The following is a 21059-nucleotide window of genomic DNA, read 5'->3' as shown; positions in this document are numbered from 1 at the left end:
TGCTGTGTGCCTGGCACTATGCTGAGAAGTAGACGCTGCACTGAGCACAGTCTCTGACCTTGCCCTGCTAAAGATCCCAGTCTGGGGATTCAAAGCTGGATGACATTGTCCAGCACTATGCCATTTCTTCACACCCCAGCTGACCTCCAGCCCCCAACACCATGGCCCATTTGCCTACAGTGAAGGCCAGAAGCAGCTTCCCGTCATGGCTGGCAGGAGTGGGTGGAGAACACCCCAGCTCTCTCACCCTGTAGGAGGGCTTCTACTAGTAGCATGATCTACATGGACCCCCAGCACTCCTTATCAGGACTGTGCTTAGTCACTCAGTGACAACAACTGGCTGGTACACCCTGTCTTCCAGTTCCTAATCACTTCCTGTTCCCACCTGGAGTTTTCTAGCATCACCTCCCAAGAAAACTACTTGCTAACAAATCTGTATAACAGAGTCTCCACACTTTACCTCAGGGAAGCCAGAGAATGAAAGAAGGTTCTAGAAAGATATACAGTGATCCCAGTCTATCTGGCCATTTTATGCCTGAATTTATAGTACTCCTTGGCTGCTCTGATTGCCCTGATAGGTTTAGAAGAAAAGACAAGCCATATTTTGGGATGTAAAATGCATTCAGGCTGAGTCACTTTCACACAACCTACCAAGTAGGGGTAGAATCTCATGAAATTTTAAGTACAACAGAATGCCAAATGACTACTCATTCCAGTGAAGACATGCTGCAAATAAGACTTAGAAGACGTGCTACAAACAAGGCTTAGAAAAGTGACCTCAGAGAAGATTGTATCATTCTGCATTTGCTTCTGAAAGTTGAAGCACACAGTTCTAATGAGCCCAGGAAGAGGTTGATACCCAGTTGAGTTGGCATATGATGTACCAGAGCTCAGGACTTCAGGGCTGCTGTCAGGTGGTTCCCGGGCTCTTCTGGTCCTCACCTTCACTCAATGTCTTTTTGTTGGTGATGTAGTTCAGCAATGGATTACTGGCCCAGAGACTTGTTGTAGGTAGCCAACTCCAGGTGAGAAACTTGATAGATGTTAATGCTCACGGCTTCACACCAGCAACCTGCCCCTCAGTGATCATGCTCTCTAAAATATACACCATGCTAAATTGTATGGAAGCATTCTAGGTCTAGCCAAACCACACGATCTTTCAAAAACACCCCAATAACATTTAGAGGATTCACTCTCCAAAGCAAGCTTGCCAATGCCTGAGCGCCCACACACTCTATTGGCGCCAACCTCACCTCCTTTTACAATGCACACATCCACCAATATACCACTGCCTGTGGTGGTTGAGCGGCCTTTCCAATGGACGAGGTGGATGTGAATGTAACACGTGAATGAATTAGCATTTACCAACAACTGGAAGAAAAAAATCCATTCTCTAAGATATGATGACGGAGCTGCTCTGTGATCTAGACCATCCCCCTCTCCTGCATCCTCTCTCTTTTCCTCTGCCTCGATGGACCTCCAACTGAGCCCAGAAAGATGTCTCGTTTCTAGTCAGAAGCCCTGTCATGGCTTCCATTTCCAGGCCCTGATTCCTGGTTAACTGCAGCCAGAGCTCGCTTTCAAGGTAGTCTCTTCAGATCCCTTCCCTACCCTAACCACAGTGTGGGCTCTGGCCCCACCCTTACTCTCTACACCACCATTCCACATTATGGTCTTCCTGTCCCTCTCTGTGACCCAGGACTGCCCATGACCGACCCCACCCAAAAACAAGCTGTTGAACCAGGTGCCATCAAAGGGAAGAAATGACCAGAGATGGCTAACTTGAAGATTTCACAGAATAGTTCATGAGACAAGGAATATCCTGAACCAGTGAAATGACATAAGAGGAAGTCAATGAATTCTAACCTCAAGGGCAAATCCTACAGTACACTGGCTCTCAAATTCAGCTACACACTGGAGCCACCTGGGAGCTGTGCATAGTACTGACCGCTGGACCACCCACTGGCCCTGGGCTGATGGAATGGCTCTGGGCTAAGATGAGACACTGAGGTTTGTAAATTACCAGTTGAGTATAATATAAAGCAAACTTTGAGAACACTGCTTTTTCCCCACATGAAGAACTGTGTGCATACAGATGCAGAAGTACACAAATCTGCAGCATAAACCTCCTTGAGGGCCATAGATTAAATGCAGTGCAGTCACCAGCATCCTGGCTAGGAACATCACCAGCCTCCTATTTCCACCTTCCAGGTGATTGCAGCCCTGCCATCTAAGCATGGAGGAGTCCTCCCTGCTGAGAAATTTCAGTGTGCAGAATGGAGAGCCCTCTCTCCTGGGAGTCCCTGCTTTGACAATAAGTGCACTGGAGAAGTTGAAATCAAGTGGGAGGCACATGGGCAGGCTTCCTGGATGAGGCCCTATTGAAAGGAGGATGGGATCTGAGGAGTGGACCAGAGAGAGGAAAGATGGGAAGTACAGCAAGTACATTCAGAGCCAAGGTCAGGCCCAAAATACAATGTTGGCTGACAAGAGAGCCCTTGCACCAGGATCAACAATTTTGAGAAGGCAATGAGGACTGCCTGAAAAGATCAATTCCACAAAATTCCATGGAAACCCACTCATCACACCTTTCTGAAAACACTGGAAATGTAGGTTTCATGCAAGGAACTCTGGGTGACAGATGGCAAAGTTTGCCAAATGCAAACATGCCTACCAGCTCTGAGAAGCCATTCTCATTCACACTGCTTCAACCAGGGAAAATCCCCAGGTGCTCACTGAGAACAAGTTAGCTTGTGCCACTTGAAGCTGCTTCCACAAACAGCTTCACTTCTGCACTTCTAAGCTGTTCTCCTCAAGAACTTTCAGAGCACAGTTCAGGCAGAGAAACACGAAGGGTGCCAGAAAGAGTTCTCTTGAATCTAGCATCACCAACTTTCAGGAGAAAAGAGGACCAGCTGAGAAGATCAGTTCTCCAAAGTCTCACTGACATCCATTTGTCACACTTGTTTACAACATTCACTTGAAGTGCAGGTGCCCACATGAGTGAACTGTTTTTTTTATCAATGGCACAGAGGCTTCAATGTGTAAGCATGCCTGTCACCTGTAAGAAGCAGTTTTGAATTCTTCTAGGTCCACAGAAAAAAAAATAGCATGTGCTCACTTACAACAAAGTTAATCAACAAAGTAAATTGAAACTGCTTGCAGCAAACAGCTTCCATTCTCCCATTTCCCAGCTATTTTCAGCAATCGCATCCAGAGTCCAATTTCAGCTCAATATAAAATGTGTGCTCCCAAGGAAGCCTGTATAATTGACATCACCCAACTTGGGGAGGCAAGGGGAATGCTGAGAAGATCAGTTCTTCAAAACTCCTACTTTTTCAGAAAACTCATTGAAAGGCAGGGTACCCACTTGCAGCCATCAGTGGTTGACAGATGGCACAGAGGCTTCAATGTGAAACCGTGAATGCCAATCATTACAAGTGCTTCTGACACACTCTAGTGCAACCTGGGACACCCCAAAGTGCTCAACGAGAACACACTTTGTTCCTGCAAGTGGAAGCAGCTTGCATGAACTGTTTCAATCAGGAAATTTCAAGCTCTTCTCAGCAAGCACATTCAGAGCACAGTTTCGGCCCAATAGAAAAAGGGTCCTAGCAAGAGGGTCCCACACCTATGATCACCTTCTTAAGGTAGCTTCCCATCTTCTGTGTGGAAGTGGGTTTCTCCTTGGCCCTTATGCTGTGGAGGAGACCACTAGGAGCTAAGCTTCATGCAGGACCATCTGACCTGGACTTTTTGCAAGCCCTATGAAGCCCTCACACAAGCTCAAATGCTACAGGACTTTGCAGACCAGTCCATGCAACAGTAGACATTCATTAATTGTCTAGACTCTACAGGTTACTAAATGCATGGCATTCATTATCATCAAATGCACAATTTTGATCAAAAACCATCACAGTAGATCAGGTAACAAATCATCACAGTAGATCAGGTAACAAAAACATATATATTTTAAAATAATAATATATTAATGGAAACAACAAATACAGGATAGAGTAACAACTGTGTTACTAAACAGGGTCAAGGACAATGGCAAACTATAGATTCAAACTTTTAAGCCAATAGTAATCAATGTATATATTCCTGGGCTGCCTCAGCCCCGCCCAGGCACACACCAGCAGAATGGTTTTGCAAGCATCCTCAGGAGGGCTGGAGCCTTCTTTGCAGGACGAGAGGGAGGTTGAGGCTGGATCCACTCATCATTCTTTTGGGAGAGGCTCCTTTTCCTCAGCACGAAGTTGGGTTTTGTGTGAGGGTTCTTTACGTAAAATACGTTGGCCTGCGCTGGAATCCTCAGCTCTGGGGAGAGAGGGGTGTACACAATAAGGTGGCTCAGGAGGTGCTCTCTGGGACACCCCAACATCTGAGAGCCTGTGCCAGAAACGAACTGAGCCACACACCTGAGAGCTCTCCAATTCAGCACCAATACCAACAAGACAGCCTCCACAGTCCTCCCTGAGGAAAAACTAGGCAGAGCACTTCAACACACCTAATGTCTGTTCCTACCAAAGGCTTTGGACTCCAAAACATCCCAGGTCCTCTTGCATCTGCCAAAGCACACCACTAGGGTTTGCATCTGAAATCTCCCACAAAAGGCCCTTTGCCGAAGATTCAGACCCCACATGAGCCATCTTCACAGGTGGGTTTGGATGGAAGCATTGGATGGGAGTGCTCTGATGTCAACATGAAATTCTCATTCAAGATGAATACACTACTGGGGGGTGGGAGGGACTGGAAGAAAGGTTGAGCATGGTTGGAGGAAGACCTAAACAGGGGTGCACCCTGGGCAACAGTACCTTGTCCCTGTTGGCTCCACTGAATCCTCATTCTCCAAGTAGAGGTCCTCCTTCTCTTCTTCGTCTTTCTCTCTCTCCCTCTCTCCCAGCCTTGTTCTCTCTCTCCCAGTCTATGCCTTTGTGGCAAGGGCTGAGGAGCTCTCCACTGCCACACACTAGAGCTTTATGGACAGCCTCAGTGCACAACCAAAGAAAAAGTTGTGAAACCCAGAGAAAAGGCCTAGGATTCCTCAAGTATGGCCACAGTGAGGACAGGCTGACCAGCACGGATACCACATTAGAGCCACGCTTCTGCATTGGTGGAGCCTGCCTCCATGTGAACCAGGCTTCTGAGAATGGAGGCCACATTCCAAATGCTGCCCTCCTGAGAACAATGATTCCAAAGACCAGCAAAGGGACTGCTTCCCTCCAACATGGTGTATGGCCCAGTGGTGCCATGACCTTGAGTGGGGGAATACAAAAGCCAGCTTCTCCTTCCTCTGAACACCTCTTTCCTGTCGCCCTCCTCTAACCTAGAGCCTGTTCTCCATCCCTTCTGGGTTGGATGTGGGGATCTCTGCTATGAATTTCTTAGGCTACCAAGGCCCCAGACTTCCTCTTCCATAGACTCTACTAACCTAACAGAAGGTTAAGATAGGAGACCAGTGATCCTAGAACTCATTGGGATGGTGGTCTTCAGCATACATAGGATGGGATAATGGCTGCTGAGGTGTTTGGCTCACAAAAACCAACCAACCAACCAATGAAAAAGCGCTGACATTATTATCAGATGAGCTCTGTGGCTACGTGCTCAGGAAGCCCTCATCTGACTTTAGTTAGGGATCATAACCTGGCTATTGGGATCACTTTTTGGCTAGTGGACTCAGGTGCGGAAGACCATGGAATTTATGCAAAAACAGATGATTCAAGCTGTCTCCCAGGCTGTGTTTTCTTCCCAATTTCATTCTGTTACTGCTTGCTAGAATCTTGGCAATTCTCTGCCAAGGCAGTGGTTTTCTGGTCACACAGAAGGCTTTCAATCCTACTGCTTCAGTCCACAAAATGCCAGTTCCCTCTTTAGCCCATGCATTCCCATGTTCCTCTGAAACCACTCCTATCTCAGACCACAGAACCATACTGCTCCTGGAAAGAGGCTTTCCTCCTCACTCCTCAATGATGTCAGCTTTGGATGCCTGTTCATGTCCTGGGCAGGGCACATGGTGGGGAGCTGCACTAGCCACTGGGGTATACCAAAACACTTGGAGAGCTTACACCAGCAGAAGTGCAGTTGGCTTTGTGCACGAGCCCAACACACCCTGTTGGAGTGTTCTTGGGGTTCAGAGACTACTCTTTGGTGCTAAGAGTTGACCTGAGTCCACATCCTGACCCTTGCTCTCTGTCATCTGATTGTCCCACTTACTCTGACAGTGAGAGATGATTTGGCCCAGCTCATATTCCTCCGGCTTCTCCTGAGTAAGCAAGTGTAGCTCGAGGGCCCTGCGGATGACGACAGGAGCCAGATCGTGGCAGGTCACCTGGAGCAGCATGGGAGACAGGCCTTCAGGAAATGGGCCTTGAAGTGACTACTCAAGGACAGTGGGCAGGGGCATTCTGGAGGCACCTCCACTCTAAATACAAGGGCAACATCCATGACCCTACTACCTGAGGCTGACCTCCTGCTCATCGCGTGGGCTCTTCCCATAGGCTACTAGCCCAATCCTTGTACATAGGACTACCTGGACCTGCCATTGCTCTTTGTGGAGCTGCACTTCTCTCCAAGTGAAAGGACCCCACTACCTGCATACAGATGCAGTCTCATCCCACAAGTTGGGAGGAATGGGACAATAGCCTCCAAGATCCCAGGTCTACCCGAGGATGCAGGTGGCATTGGGAATGGCCTAGGCACAAAACCTAGAGGCTTTGGTCTGGATTGCCAGGGCCCAAATCAGACCCAGGAACATGACCACTCACAGGAGTGACGAAAGATAACCACGAGAGCTCCTGGCCTCCAGAGGCTCAGTGCTGGCTGGGGTGTAGGAGGGCACCTCATACGGCAAGGGTGGTCATTGGGTTACCTGGACAATTAGTGTGCTTGCTCCACATCCATACTGACTCTGCAGAGAGACCCTCTCAGCTCCTTGTTCAAGGAACATGCAGAACCTCATACTGGTGTCCTGCTCCATAGATGCCAGCATCCCATAGAGTGGAACCTGCAACCTAGGTCCTGGCCTGTTCTCATCTGTCACCCATACCTGCCTCTGCCCTTCTGGACTGCATGCTGCCACCTGACACACAGACTCCCTCAGACATGGCGGTGAACAAACTGCTGCTCTCCCTCATCTCAGCTCCAGCCCTTCACACTGACCTCTTCCTTCTTGATTCCCATCTATCCTCCTGATCATCCAGAAGCTCCAAATTCAAGAGGGCATGAGTAGTTCATGGTATTGGACCAGTGTCTGCTCCCCACCCAGGTGTAAGCACCAGGGGACACCCCTGCTCCCAGGCTTACCAAAACAGTCTTGGCCATCTTTGGACTTTGTGTTTCTAAGTGGACACGAATTAAGCAGGTGTCTCCCACCTGATTGTGGGAAAGCGGCCTGGAGGACTTGCAGGTTGATTCTGAGAACTGTGGGGGATAGAACATCAGCAAACCCAGAAAAAGAAAGCCACCCCAGCCTGTCAGTTGGCTCTATGGGCTTCTAGCACATATGTCCAGGTGCTCAGGCTTCTTATTTTTCCAGGTGGGAGTGGAATGGCAGCACAAGTACAGCTTGAATAAGGTAGGTGTTTACCTCCTTTCCCTTGACCTCGAGGCATTTCATCACGATGAAATAATATTTTATTTGTGGATTCATGGACAGATACATGAGTGAGTGGTCAGGGACCTTGATTTCTGCAGAGCAAAGTGGAGAGAATTGTTAGGTGGCACTCAAGGATTATACCACAAAACACCCACAACCCCTGAGAGTCTCCGCCAGGGCGAGCCTGCACCAAAATTGAGAGCCCTCCTATCCAGCTACAGTGCCACCAAAGACTCCCTTAGTGATTCTTCCCTGGAGAAGATGATGTACAGGATTCTAAACCAAAAGAGCACCTGGCAATGGAAACAGCACCTCGGGCCCAGAACTTCTCAGTGCAGGTTGGATCTGCCAAAGGGACACTGCTAGGCTCTGCATCAGGATTGGCAAGGCTCCTGTGCAGTTATGCTCACACATGGGCATTCAGGGAAGCATTCGATGATGGGCGAATTTATCCCCTTGCCCTGGATGAATCCACTCATAAATGAATACGCGGAAGGGAGGTGGTATCCATCAGAGGTGTGTTGGGCATGGAGCTGGGAGGACTTCAGCAGGGTGGTGCCCTGGATAACTCTATTGTTTTCTAGGTTCGCTCTCCTTCCCCTTGTTTCTCATCAGGAGCTGTCTGCTTGGTACTTTTATTCTGGTTCTTGTTCTACTTCTGGCTCTTCTTTCTGTCCTGCATCTTCTTGTAGTTCTTTCTGGGTCTTTTTCTTGTTCTTACATGATTCCTTCTCGTTCTTCTTCTTGTGTGTCTCCCTCCACACTTCCTTCTGTTCACCTCCTTCTTTTTCTTCTTCTTCCTCCTGCTCTTCATCGTGTGATCCTCTCTCCACTCAGGAGTGTCTCTTTCTCCTCCTCCTCCTTCTCCTTCTTTCTCTGGCAATGGCAGGGCGTCCTGAGGAGTTCAAATCTATCACACTCTTTTGCCCAGATGCAGCCTCTGTTCAGTAGTCCAAGATGAAATCAGTTCTCAATCAATGGCCAGGAGTGAAACCAAGACCAAAGACAAGTGACTTCCTTTCTTTGTCATTGTCACAGTCAGGAAAGACTAAATAACAGACACCGCATTCTGGATAGGCTTGTACCTGTTGTAGTCAGCACTCATCTGGACCAGGATTGCTAAAATAGATTCCACCTCCATAAAGCTTCCCTAATGAAAACAAGGTTTCCAAAATCTAGGAGAGGGCCAGCATCACTGCCAACCTCCTGCCATAAGGCATAGATGCCATCACACCTTGTGGGTTCCAGGGCCCCCGTAGTCCTCCCTTTTGACGTCTGTTACACACAAACCTCCCCTGGTCTGCAGCCTGCTCTCAACTGATGCGTGGCATGGGTTGAAAGTCTGTTTCTGAAATCACCTTTGTAGATTCTCGGTTTGGTAATTCCTTTTGACTGGCTTATTTTTTTACTAGGGATAAAACCAGAGGCACTTAAGCACTGAGACCATTCCGAGGCCTTTTTACTTGGGGACAGAGTCTCCATAAGTTTCTGAGGCTGTTTGGAAATCCCCATCCCCCTGCACTGCCTCCCAAGTCCCTGAGATTCGCAGACACTGCCCCTTGCCCAGCTCCTTGCACCTCAGTCTTCCTTATGTGTGAGACAGAGACAACCCAAATGAGGCGGTGTGTGAAAATGGGAAAACTCACGTGTCCGACAGATGGTGGGTTCTACTGTGGACAGGCTGGGATGGTGGAGGCTAGGAGTGTCTGGCTCACAAGAAAGGAAAGAGCACTGGAATTGTGGACAGCTCAGCATTGTGGCCTCTGTTCTTCAGATGCCCTTCTTTGTTGCTGGAAGGAATAATAACCTGGCCATTCTGATATCTTCAGGAGATGGGCACCCAGGCACAGAGGACTTGGAATTGTTCCAAAAAGAACCCAAACAGGCTGTCCCCTGGCCTTGACTTCCTCTTCACTGAGTCCTGTTCCCAGTTGCTGCAATCCTGACATTTTTGAGTAGGCAGGATTTCTCATATCCTGGCCATGGATTGGGACCTGTGCTGCTTCCGTCCATAGCAATGCTGATCCAATCAGGACCCATGCTCTGCTCCTCTTCATTTGAAGGCATCTTTATCAGTGAGCCATAAACCAAACTGATGATGGATTGAGCCTCTCTCTGCCTTGCCCTCATCGATATTAGCTTTGCATTGCCAGACCAGGTCCAGGGGAGAACACATTTAGGGAGGTCCAGCAGCCCCCTGGGGCCTCATTGAGCACCTCCACATTGGACACGCCCATCACTGCACTTGGTTTCCTGCACGAGGCCCACCACACTCTGGCTATTTTAGGGCCAAGGCCCACTTTCTCTTGGCTGTGAGTTATCCTGAGCCCACTGTGGATCATGTCTCCCCACTGTCTGATTGTCCTACTTACTCTCATGCAGAGACATCATTCTCAGCAGCTCAAAGTTGTCCACATCCTCATGCTGCAACAAATTTTGGTCCAAGGCCCTGCGGATGAGGCTTGTCACCCTTTCCTGACACATCACCTAGATCAGGGTGGGACAAATGTCATCAGAGAATGGCTTTTAGAGGAGTTACCCAGAAGACTGTGGTCAAACATTCAGGAGAAATGTTAGCTACATATACAAGGGCACAATCTTGTTATCATGCTACCTGAGTGTGGCCTCCATATAACACCTGGGTTCATGCAAACTGCTACTAGAACAATCCTGGTACAAATATCTGCCTGTACCTGCCATCTCCCCTCTCCCTGGGGAGCCACATTCCACTCAGGTCAAAGGACCAAGCTGCCTATGCACACTCTCATCTCACTGAGATGACAGCAGTGGGCCAGGGATCTGTGTACCAAGTGTGCTCTGGGATGCAGGCTGCCTTTGTGGGTGGAAGAGGCATATGCACTGAAAATTTTGGTCCTGACTGCCACTACACAAAACAGACTCAGATACAAGAGTGTGCACTTGAGTGCTTCATGATAGCCTGGAGAGGCCCTGGGCTCTGGAAGCTCGGTGCGGGTCTGGTTCTAATGATGTACTTGACTCAGCACTGGCAGTCACTGAACATGTCTCCTCTGCAGCTGGACACCTGCAGCATTAGCGTGTCTACTGCACATCCATAGAAATTCTGCCAAGAACCACTTTAGTTCCGTATTTACATACATGCAAAGGCTGACATTCCGAAGCTTTGGCATGAGCCCCCAGGTGATCCCGACCCCAAATTTCCACACCTAGTCATGCTAAGGAGGTTCTCTTCCCTGCCACCAGGAACACACCCCCTCCTACACATGTGACAAGTCACTGCCAGCTCCTCTGCTCCAACCTCACTCATTGAGAATACCAAGTTCAAGGCACTGCAGCCTACACCCTGGACATATCTCTGCCTTCATCTGTCAACAGCACTTCCGTCTGCACTTCTGGCCTGCCAAACCCACAATACACAGGCCCACTCACCGCTGCAGCTGGGCATGCTGAGGCTCTCCCCCCTCAGGTCAAGCCCTTAAGACTGACCTCTCCTTAATTTCCCACCACAGCCCCAGGGTTAGCTGTGTCTCCTGCCTTCCACTGTGTGGACACCCAGGAGGCAGCCCTGCTGTCAGGCTTACCAGGATGCGCTTTGTCTCCCTCAGGCTCTGTCCCTCTAGGAGGACGTGGACAAAGCGGCTGTCTTCCACCTGCTCACTGGAGTGAAGCAGTGAGGAGCTGCTACTGGTGACTTTTCTCATGCACCACTCATTGCTTTGGGTGGCCTGGGGCAATGGTCCTGCAGCCACCGCAGAGCTGCTGCTCACAGCTGCTGGGATCCTGGATGCCACAGCCACAGAAGGCTCCAAGAACTGTGGGGGATGACAACATCAGCAAAGCCCAGCACCTGCACCCCACCCAGCCTGGCATTGGCTCTGTGGGCATTCTACAACATCCATCCAGAACCTGAGGTTCTTGTCCCCTTGGAGGATGTGGAGTGGCACCAGGAGTAAAGACTGAAGAAGGTGGCTGTTTACCTCCTTTGGCTTGACTTTAAACAACTTGCTGACAGCTGTTTCCCGAAGAAGAATGGTATAATCGACTCTGCCATCCAGGGCGTAATATACGTTTCCATCAGCAGGGATCCTCAGCTCTGGAGAGTCAGGGGCAGAGGCGTGGTAGGTGACACTCAAGGAATACACTACCCAACATCCCCCACAACTGAGAGCCTCTGCCAGCTCAGGTCTCAAACACAGACCTGAGAGCCCCTGAATCCAGCTACTGTTCCACCAAAGACTCCCCACTGATTCCTCCCTGAGGACCCTCTATGCACAGGAAGTCCACTACAGGAACACCTTTCAAGGAAATAGCCCCTTGTACCCCAGACCCTCTTAGTTCACGTTGGACCCACCAAAGACAAACAGCTAGACTTTGTATCTGGATTGGTCCCCAAAGACTCATGTGTTCAAGGTTTTCTCCCCACTGCAGCAATGATCACAGGTGGGTTTGGGGAAGAGTTCTTGATGGTGGGTGCCTCCACCTTGCCAGTGGATTCATCCACTCATACAGGGCTACACTAATTGGAGGGGTATGGTTTGGAGGTGTTTTGAGCGTAGGTGGAGGATGTCCACAGCAGGACTGTGCCATCCAGAGATATATATTTCTCTTGAGTTCCCCACTTCTGCATTTCATCCTCATGAGTATAATTCTCATTCACATTTTTAATCAATTTATTGTTATACTTCTTGTTCGGCTTGTGTTTCTCCTTCTTGTTCTTGTTCTTCTTCATCTTCTCCTCATGCTTCTTCTTAAAGTCATCTTGACCTTCTTATTCATGGTCTCCTCCTTCAACTTATTGTCATTTTTCTACTTCTCCTTCTCCTCCTCCATGTCCTCCTTCTCCTGGTCCTCCTCATCCTTGTCCTCCTCCTCCTCATCCTCCTCCTCTTCCTCCTCTTTCTTCTTCTTCTTCTTCTTCTTCTTCTTCTTCTCTCTCTCCCTCTCTCTCTCTCTCTCTCTCTCTCTCTCTCTCTCTCTCTCTCTCTCTCTCTCTCTCTCTCTTTCTCTCTCTCCAAGAAGAGTTTACAAGCTGTGAAGGGTTCTATTCTACCACACTCTTCTCTCTAGAAATGGCCTCTGGTCCTAAGTGGACTCAGTTTGCAATGAATAGAAAGATTGGAAGCCAGAAATGATTCTTCATTGAACTGCTTTTCTCATGTACTCATCTAGGACAGGAAAGGCCGCCAAAGTAGGCACCCTGTGGTTGTCTGTCTTCTTGACACAAGACAAAGAAGCCGCTCTTCTTGGCCCCTTGTGGATAATAGCTTTGCAATGCCTCCCCAGGCCAAGGAAAGAACACATGATAGGCAGGTCCACAGCCCCTGGGGAACATGAAGAACCTGAAGATTTATGCCCCATCATTACACTTTGTTTTATGCACAAGTCCTACCATACTCATCCTGGGCACTAGGTCAATGCACACTGTGTTTTGGCTCCCAGTTATCCTGAGCCCACTGTGACTCACTGCTCCCTACCCTCTGATGGTTCCACTTACTCTGATGGTTCGAGAGAATTTGCAGAAGCTCGTAGTTTTCTGGGTCCTCCTGCTGGAGTAAGTGTGCATCTAAGGCCCTGCGGATGATGACTGGAGCCCTGTCCTGGCAGGTCACCTGAGCAGGGTTGGAGAAAGCTCATCAGAGAGGGAATTTGGGAGTAGCTACCCAGAGGACAGTGCTCAAGGACAATCAGAGACAAGTGAGCTCTCAACACAAGGGCACCATCTTGATACCCTGCTACCTGAGGCCTTCATGTGATCATGTGGGGTCTACCTATGAGCCTCTAGTCCAATCTTGGTACAAGAGTTTGCTTCAACCTGCTATGCCCTACAGGGACAAGGGAATAAGGACCAAAAGGCTTTGTACAGACACACTCTAGTCCCATCAAGATGGGAGGAATGGTCCAGTGGACTTCCATATCCCTGCTCTGGTCTGGGATGCAGCTGCATTTTTGTGTGAACCAGGCACAAACCGTAGGTGCTTTGGTCCTGACAGACAGGGCACAACACACACTAGGACTCTTTAATGATAGGCATGGAAGTTGCTGGGCTCGAGAGTGTCAGTGCTTGCTAGGGTGTCAGGAGGTTCGGACCCAGCAGGTGCAGTGGTTCAACATGGCTCCCCTGGAGGTGGACACCAGAGTCTCATGATGGATACTCCACACCCAGGAAAATTCTGCAGAGAGAGCCGCTAAATCTCTATTCACATAAATGCAAACTAGGACACTAATGGGCCCCTCCAAGGCCCCCAGTTCTCTGTGACCCACACCTACCCACCCTAATCATTCTACAATGGCTCCCTTCCCTTCAACCAGCAACATATCCCCTTCCACACACAAGAAAATAACTGCCAACTCCTCTGCTTTAACCTCCACGGTTCAATATACTCCTCCTCAATACCAAGGTCAGTAGAGGATGGCCTGTACCCTCTATATTTCTCTGACCTCCTCTGAACCCAGCACTCACTCCTGCACTTCTGACCTGCACACCCCAAAACACGCAGGCCCACTCGCACCCAGACCTGGCATGCTGCTGCTCTCCCGCCTCTCTCTTGCTCACTTTCTGCTCTCCTTCCTGACCTTCCAGAATCTCCAGTTCAAGAAGACAGGCCTAGTTCAAAGTGTTTGCTGTGGACTCGGTCTTCCTCACTGTGGGCTCCCAGGAGACTCCCCTGCTCGAAGACTCACCAGGATGCTCCTATACTGTGTTGTCCTTTCGTTTTCCAGGTAGACGTGAATGAGGCACCTGCCCCTCATCCGCTTGTTATATTGGGGCCTTGGGGAGGACCGAGTGGAGACCCCTGATGTCCTGGACTCCGGCTCTGGCCCTTCCCTGGGAGAAGGCTCTGGCTCTGGGGTTGGCTGAGGAGCCGTGACAGGAACTGAGCTTGTAGCTAGAGGAGAAAAGATGCCAACATGACTGCCTTGCCCTGACCTTCGCACAGACAGAGAATACCCCTGCTGCCAGGAAGAACTCAGGCCCTTAGCCCACACAGGACCTCTTTGCAGACTGGGGTCACTTCCTGAATGGACAAAGGCTTGTTCTAATTTCCAGCCCAACACCAGGCATACAGACTCCCTGCAGTGGGACAAGAGTCGGACCTTTCCTCATATACCCTTAGGTACTCACCACAGTCCGCCTGGCTCTCAGGCTTTGCCTGGCTTGATTTGCCATCTTCAATTGGGGCCAGGAGGTGGTGTGCTTGGTGTTCCAGGTTCAAGCCACCCAGCAGGAGCCACATGGATAGCAGCTGCTGCAGACTCAGAAAGCCTGGAGGCTGATGGGAAGCCTCGGAGTAGAGGTTCACCCAGGTCCCCAGGAAGGAAGGTGAGGCACTGTGGGGAGGAAAATGTGGAGTCAGCAAAACCCTGGCCTTGCCTATGCCACGGCCTCCAGAGAAAACCTCTGACCCTACACTGGGGAGAGCAGTCTTTCCTCAGCCTTCCCAAGTCAAATCACCTTGCAGGTCCCTACTCTAGAAACAGGAGCCCACCCTCTTGACCCCAAGCCCATTCTATGTTGAAGTTGGTCCAGGGGTCCACCATAGTCACTGAAGAGGACAACGTGCAGTTATGCCCCATGGAGTCAGGGATGCAGTCACATGTAGGATATGTACTCATGGCACCTGCGGTTTGAGGCTGACCCCCATGAAAAGGGACACAATGGCAGTCATTTGCACCCCATTTTTCAATGAATTATAAAACGTGACTGGAAACGTGTCTTCACACAGTGGGTGATTTCTCCATGTTCATCAGTGAATGAGCCCAAACTGCTGGTTCCCACATATCTCTGGGTGTGGGAGCCGCCATGTCCAAAGCCCCTGTCCAGCTATGTCCCAGCTAGGATGCTCTGTCGCACTATGGAAATTAACATGTCTTTATTAACCCAAAAGTGCTTTTCCCAAGGCCTGAGTTTTGAGACGCCTCTGGCACAGATCTACGTTCTTCACAAAGCCAATATCACACTAGAAAGACCACCTGGCCTCGCTGAGTCCACCTGGGAATGAGCTCAGTGCACACCATTGAGCTGTGGTGCCCACTGTGTGGGGACTGCTCCACGAACCTCTGTGGATCAGCTGGAGTCAGGATGGTTTCTCTGCCTGAGAGGGGAGTTCACTCCCCTTGCAAGGCTGTGGCAGGCACCTCCAGGACTCGTCCCATTTGGGGCTGACATTCCACTATGAGTGTGGTCCTCTATCTCATTAGGTATCACAAACCTTTGGGTCCCTGAGAGGCACATGGCAGCCGCAAGACAGGCATGAGGGGGCTACACACTTGGGCTTGGTGGTCTGGTGCTTACCTTGGGAACAAGAGATCCAGCACCTGCTGGGTGGGGATGGAATCCCAGGAGATTAACCCCATGTTGCTCCTGAAATGTAGGTTCCTCCCACAAATGACAGGCAGGAGCTCATTCCTAAGCTGGTTCTGCCTGTAAGGTTCAAGGCTCTGTACCCTGAAGGGCTCCTCCGTGTTCTCATCATTTTCACCCTGGGTTGGGACCAAGAATGGTGGGTTCAAAATGGAAATGGTAACAGAAAAATGACTTGTGCCAATACACTAGAGTCAAAGCACAATGGGACAGTTCCCATCAGTACAAACACACACACACACACACACACACACACACACATAGTCAGAATAGGAGTCCTGGGCCATTCATCAGGGATCAGACTAGAGGACCTGCTGGGCTCACCTGCCCTGTGCTACTCACTGTTACTCTTGAGCTCCTGTGCGACAATTGCCAGAGGCTCTGGCGTCTAAGATGAAGCCTCACCCAGTGCATCCACAAAAGGGCTAGTTGGCCCCCCTGAGATTCTTGGGAGCCTGAGGCTCGGCATTGTTTGCAACCACAGGAGAACATCCTTCTCACTCCAGTTTCTCCAACCAAATGAGCTCGGATGGCTTGGTCAGTTAAGTGGGTGCCTGGATACCAGGGTTCCATGTTCTGTTTGATCCATTGTCAAGGCAATGATGTCATTTCCTGTGCCCATACCTGAGCCTCTTTTCACATAAGACCACTTTCAAAAGCCCTATGAGCTGCTGATTTCTCCTCCATGCCTAAACATCTCAGGTGCGCAGGTGTTCACCAACAAATATCCAAACATCCCCACCAGCATCTGCCCTGCTTGGTGCCACTACAGTTCCAGCTTGGAGCCTTCAAAAATGCATTCACAACCAGTCCTTCCCTCTCAGCAGCTTTTGGACCCTGGTCCCATCATTGTGCAACTCATGGTGTGCCCAGTCTTTTCTGGAAAGTAGGGTAGCATCTAATCTCTAGGATTTATTGTGTCTATTGGCCCATAACACCCTCTATTCTCTCTGAAACCAGAGATGGGACTCACAGGTGGCTAAAGCACAAATGTAGAGATGGGACAATCACAAGAAGGGGAGAGACAAAGAATGCACCCCAACTCAATCAGGCCTGTGTCCCACACAGGGACGTGGCCAATGTCTGTCCCATCGTGGATGCAGTTCCCTCTCTACACCATGGCAAGTTGGAGGGGACTGAGATGCAGAGGCTGCTCCCCTCTGCCATACAACTTCCCAAGGCTTCTCCTAAGATTTCTAAAGGGCCAAGTGTGTCTAGTGTTGGGGTCTCACAGAGACTCCGAGGTAACACAGCATCCTGCTGCCCAGAACCGGTTCACCCCTCACCTCAAGGGGGCTCAGCCTCTGGATTCATGGGAATTGAAGTGGGTACAGGTGATGGGATATCACCTCCAAGACTGAGTTATGCCAAGTCCATGACCCCTGTCTGCATCCCTGTCTCCAGCACCACTCCCCTCTCTCTCCTCCCCAGATCAAACAAATCCATTTAGCAAGTGTGTCCTGTGATAAAGACATGACAGTCACCCATCCTCTCATTGCAAAAACACTGAGGCTCAGCCAACATGGATCCTACCAGGAACACAGGCATAAACTCAGAGTCCGATCCTCCCAGTCGAGCCTCAGTGGAGCCTGGACTCCCAGCCTCCTAAGTCGCCGAGCCTCAGTGGAGCCTGGACTCTCAGCCTCCTGAGTCAAGGAAACAGAGGTGCCTAGCCGAGCCACCTTGGATGAAACCGCACACAAACGGAACTTATCAATGCCCCTTGCTCTCAGTTGTGAGTAAGAGGGGAGGTGGTGTTTCACAACCCTGGACATCTAGTGCAGTCTCCAGGCTTTGGGGTGTGCCCTGGCCTCTCTCTATCTGCCCAGGCCCTCCAAATCACACTGGCCTTTTACCCAACCTCCTCCTAGGGCCAAACTCAATCCTGCCTCTCAATTTCTGCTGCCTTCCCCAACACACTGCTCCCCAAAATGAGCAGGGCTGGCTCTCTGTTATCATGCTGGTGTCAGCAGCAATGCCACCCCACTGACATAATTCTGAGTCCCAACCTAGGCACTCCAGCTGTCCTTGCCACATGTGGCCCTGTTTGGGCTCTGGCTCTTGCTCTTTTCTTTCATGTGCATGTGTTTTGAGGTTTTGAGTTTCTCCCACTGCAGAACTGCAGCTGTGGCAGGGTAGAGCTCATGAGGGTGACATTCTGAGCCACATCCTATTCTATCAGGACTGTTAACTGGGGTGACTGCTGGAACACAGTGATGAGTGAACACATGGGAGGTGGTTGGACCCACCTTGCCTCTGAGTGGCTTCCTTTCAGGACAGGAATGTAGGGATGGGAGCCCCTAGCGTGGGATGCTTTGCACAAGGCGTGACCATGGGCTCTTTCCTGGCAAAAATGGCTCCACTCAGCATGGAGAGCACTGTCATTCCTGGTGGCTAACAACAGCCCTGGACCCCAGAAAGGAATCCACACTCAAGATTAACGTCTGAGTGTGCGTGTCCTCGAGGAAATGAGGTCTCCTGATCCCAGGTGCAAAGGGGTAAGTCCTCTAACTCCAGAGGCCATGAAGGGACATCTGAGTTTCCCTTGTCCTTCTTTCCCTCTCTGAACCCATGGTGTCCTCACACTAAACACAGTTAGGACCCTGGCCTCATTCCCCAGTTGGGATCATTAGGCTCCATAAAGGACAGTCTCTAAGATGCTTAGTAAACCACCACCCTCTGCACAACCCATAACCCTATTCACCCAGGAGGCACGAGGATTTCTATTCAGGAAAACCAGGAAAGGGAGAGCCTTTCTCAAGGACACAAGGACATTAGTGAGTGAGGGAGTGATTAATGGATGGAGAACTATTTCCACCACCAACTTCCAGGAGCATATATGGCCCTTTGGGCACAGGTCTGTACCCTTTTTTTCCAATCAAGATTTTCAGAGAAGTGAGGCTGCCTTCTAGATGGCACCTCCACACTAAGGGGGTCTGCTACTTCTTCCACATGTACATATTGCAACGGGCCTCCCACTGTGCATCTGAGAACACTCTGTGGGCATCTGTAGCCTTTCAAGACCCCAGAAACCATGCGGGCACCCCAGCACCAGCAGAGCATTTGTGCACATCACAACAATCACCCCAGGTGAGAACTCTCCATTCCACTCTGTACTATGCCCTGCCATCTGTACTGATCAGTCCAACCCCTATCCTTCCTGTTTCTTGATTATACTACCATGGTTCCCACACATGGATGCCAGGGTGCTTGTGCCCCCCCCCCAACCATTTGAGTTCCAGGAACAGTGGAATGTGTTTTGGAACTTCTGGATGACAGGAAGTCCCACCCTCCAGGTTTTCATCTTCAATGTAATGAGTGCAGAGGGAGCCAGGAGGTCTCTGTCAGGTAGAGAGAGGTGGGAGCTGATGGAGCCTCAACTAAGTGCCCAGGACTCTGGGTTCAGAGCTGGTGTTATGTGGAATTGTTGAGAGACGTGAAGAAAACCCAGCTCACTGTATGCAGAGACAGTAGATGCCCTCACGTGGTCAGGCTGCTGTGCTTCTCAGAGCCCCAAGATGTTCCACAGGTGTGGAGGTGGGGAACCCACGTGCCAGCCCAGGCTGCTCCTGAGCACCTCTACCTGGATTCGAAGCACGTGACTCTGCATCAGAGTCCTCACATCAATGTATCCCGGCCCCCCACCCCAAAAGTTCTCTCAGAGACACTGAGGTTCCACTGCTCTGGACTTGCCCTTTTCTCTGGGATTCTGGGGGCCCATTAATTAGGAGGTCACAACAATTCTCAGCACACAGGCTGAGCCTACTGAGATCCCAGGAGTATCCAGGCATTGCTTCTATTTATAGTCCATCATGTCCCACGACACTGTGGACACGTATTGCACTCACCTAAAGAAACCACCAGGCCCAGGGCCTTCGTGCCACTGGCCTGCAGACACCTGGAGGAACAGGCAACCTATAGGCTGCGTGGAACCAAAGACCCTAGATCCTGGGATCTGAGCTGGACACACAGCTCATGTGCACACAGTCACCACTGTCACTGAGAGTGCAATTGAAACACCCGCAGAGTTAGCAGTGGACCTGATATGCCCACGAGTGGGGGTGAACTGCATCCCTTGAAAATGATCGTGTCCAGAGAAAGGCAAATTTTGTAGGATTTCACTTATCTCAGATTCTCAATTATCAGGTTCATAAAAAGATAGAAGACAATGTTCTTTTCCTGGGCCTCAAGGGCACTAGAATTCAGCATTGATGGCAAGAGTATGTCCACGTGAGTTCTGGAGATGCATGGTGGTGACGCCTATACACCAACATGAACATGCTTAATGCCACTCAACTGGGTCCTCCAAAATGGCTTAATTACAAAACAGATGTTCGGTGACAGTTACCACAATGTAAACCCTTGGGAGACTGCTGATTGACTCATCTTAGCATAAGTCAATGAATAAAGGTCCTCAGGTGTCAAGCTACAAAATGTGGGATGAGCATGGATGAGGATGGGCGAGAGAATCCTCCCCCTCTATCACAATTAGGGAAGGATGTGCTGCCCTCAAGTGGCTGGGGGGCCTGGGATCCTGCCACAGAGGGGGATTCCAAACCTCACATCCCCTGACCCAGGCCAGAAGACCAGGTAGAGTCCAAGAACCCTGGGGCGGCCCAATGGCAATAGAGGTCAAAAGGAACTGGGATCTGCCTGGACCCTCAATCCCCTACACTGAGCAGGGCTGCATGACGAGGCCAGAGGCAATCCACAGCAATCTGCCTTTATAGGAAAACAGGGACTGCAGGCTGCCTCTGGCTCACTGACTCAGGGTGGTGTTTTCATAAAGCAAGACCACTTCCTCACATTTGACCAGCAGCTCATGCGCTGACAGCACAATGGCTGGCTTGACTCAGGCCCTGAGAAATGAAATAGAAAATTCATAGCAAACCCATCTTTAGCTCTTCCACATCATCAGGGGGTGTGATTCATTTCCATCAACAAAGATGTCTGAAATGATGTCTAAACATGCTGGGGACTCACCTCCGTGTGGAACTTTTCAGGAAAAAGGGGATCAAATCTCATGAAGCAACTCTTCTCTCCTCTAGCCCATGGGCAATGCAAGGAACCTGCATGTTACCAGAGGCTCACTCTCTCTTCTCATGTCTTCTGGAAAGGATT

The 21059-nt window shown here is 50.1% G+C and overlaps 1 protein-coding gene and 1 long non-coding RNA gene across 2 annotated transcripts; one reads left to right on the top strand and one right to left on the bottom strand.

Annotated features, from left to right (window-relative positions):
• Positions 1–3948: 3948 nt before the first annotated feature.
• LOC144366800 (uncharacterized) lies at positions 3949–21059 on the bottom strand. The gene is made up of 12 exons (XM_078021608.1): positions 20922–21059; positions 15870–16057; positions 14700–14905; positions 14258–14463; positions 13071–13185; positions 11554–11669; positions 11158–11388; positions 9970–10084; positions 7589–7689; positions 7306–7422; positions 6217–6331; positions 3949–4320 (listed from the first exon to the last, which is right to left on the bottom strand). The coding sequence occupies exons 1-12, from the start codon at positions 20961–20963 to the stop codon at positions 4115–4117; spliced, it is 1758 nt and encodes a 585-aa protein (XP_077877734.1). The 5' UTR covers positions 20964–21059; the 3' UTR covers positions 3949–4114.
• Positions 7598–15461, top strand: LOC144366807 (uncharacterized). The gene is made up of 2 exons (XR_013425945.1): positions 7598–11694; positions 14157–15461. It is a non-coding gene; the product is annotated as an uncharacterized LOC144366807 (long non-coding RNA).

Source organism: Ictidomys tridecemlineatus, chromosome 9, assembly GCF_052094955.1.
Source record: "Ictidomys tridecemlineatus isolate mIctTri1 chromosome 9, mIctTri1.hap1, whole genome shotgun sequence".
Taxonomy (NCBI): domain Eukaryota; kingdom Metazoa; phylum Chordata; class Mammalia; order Rodentia; family Sciuridae; genus Ictidomys; species Ictidomys tridecemlineatus.
Note: the sequence above shows the minus strand (reverse complement) of the source record. Positions and strands in the feature narration are given on the sequence as shown.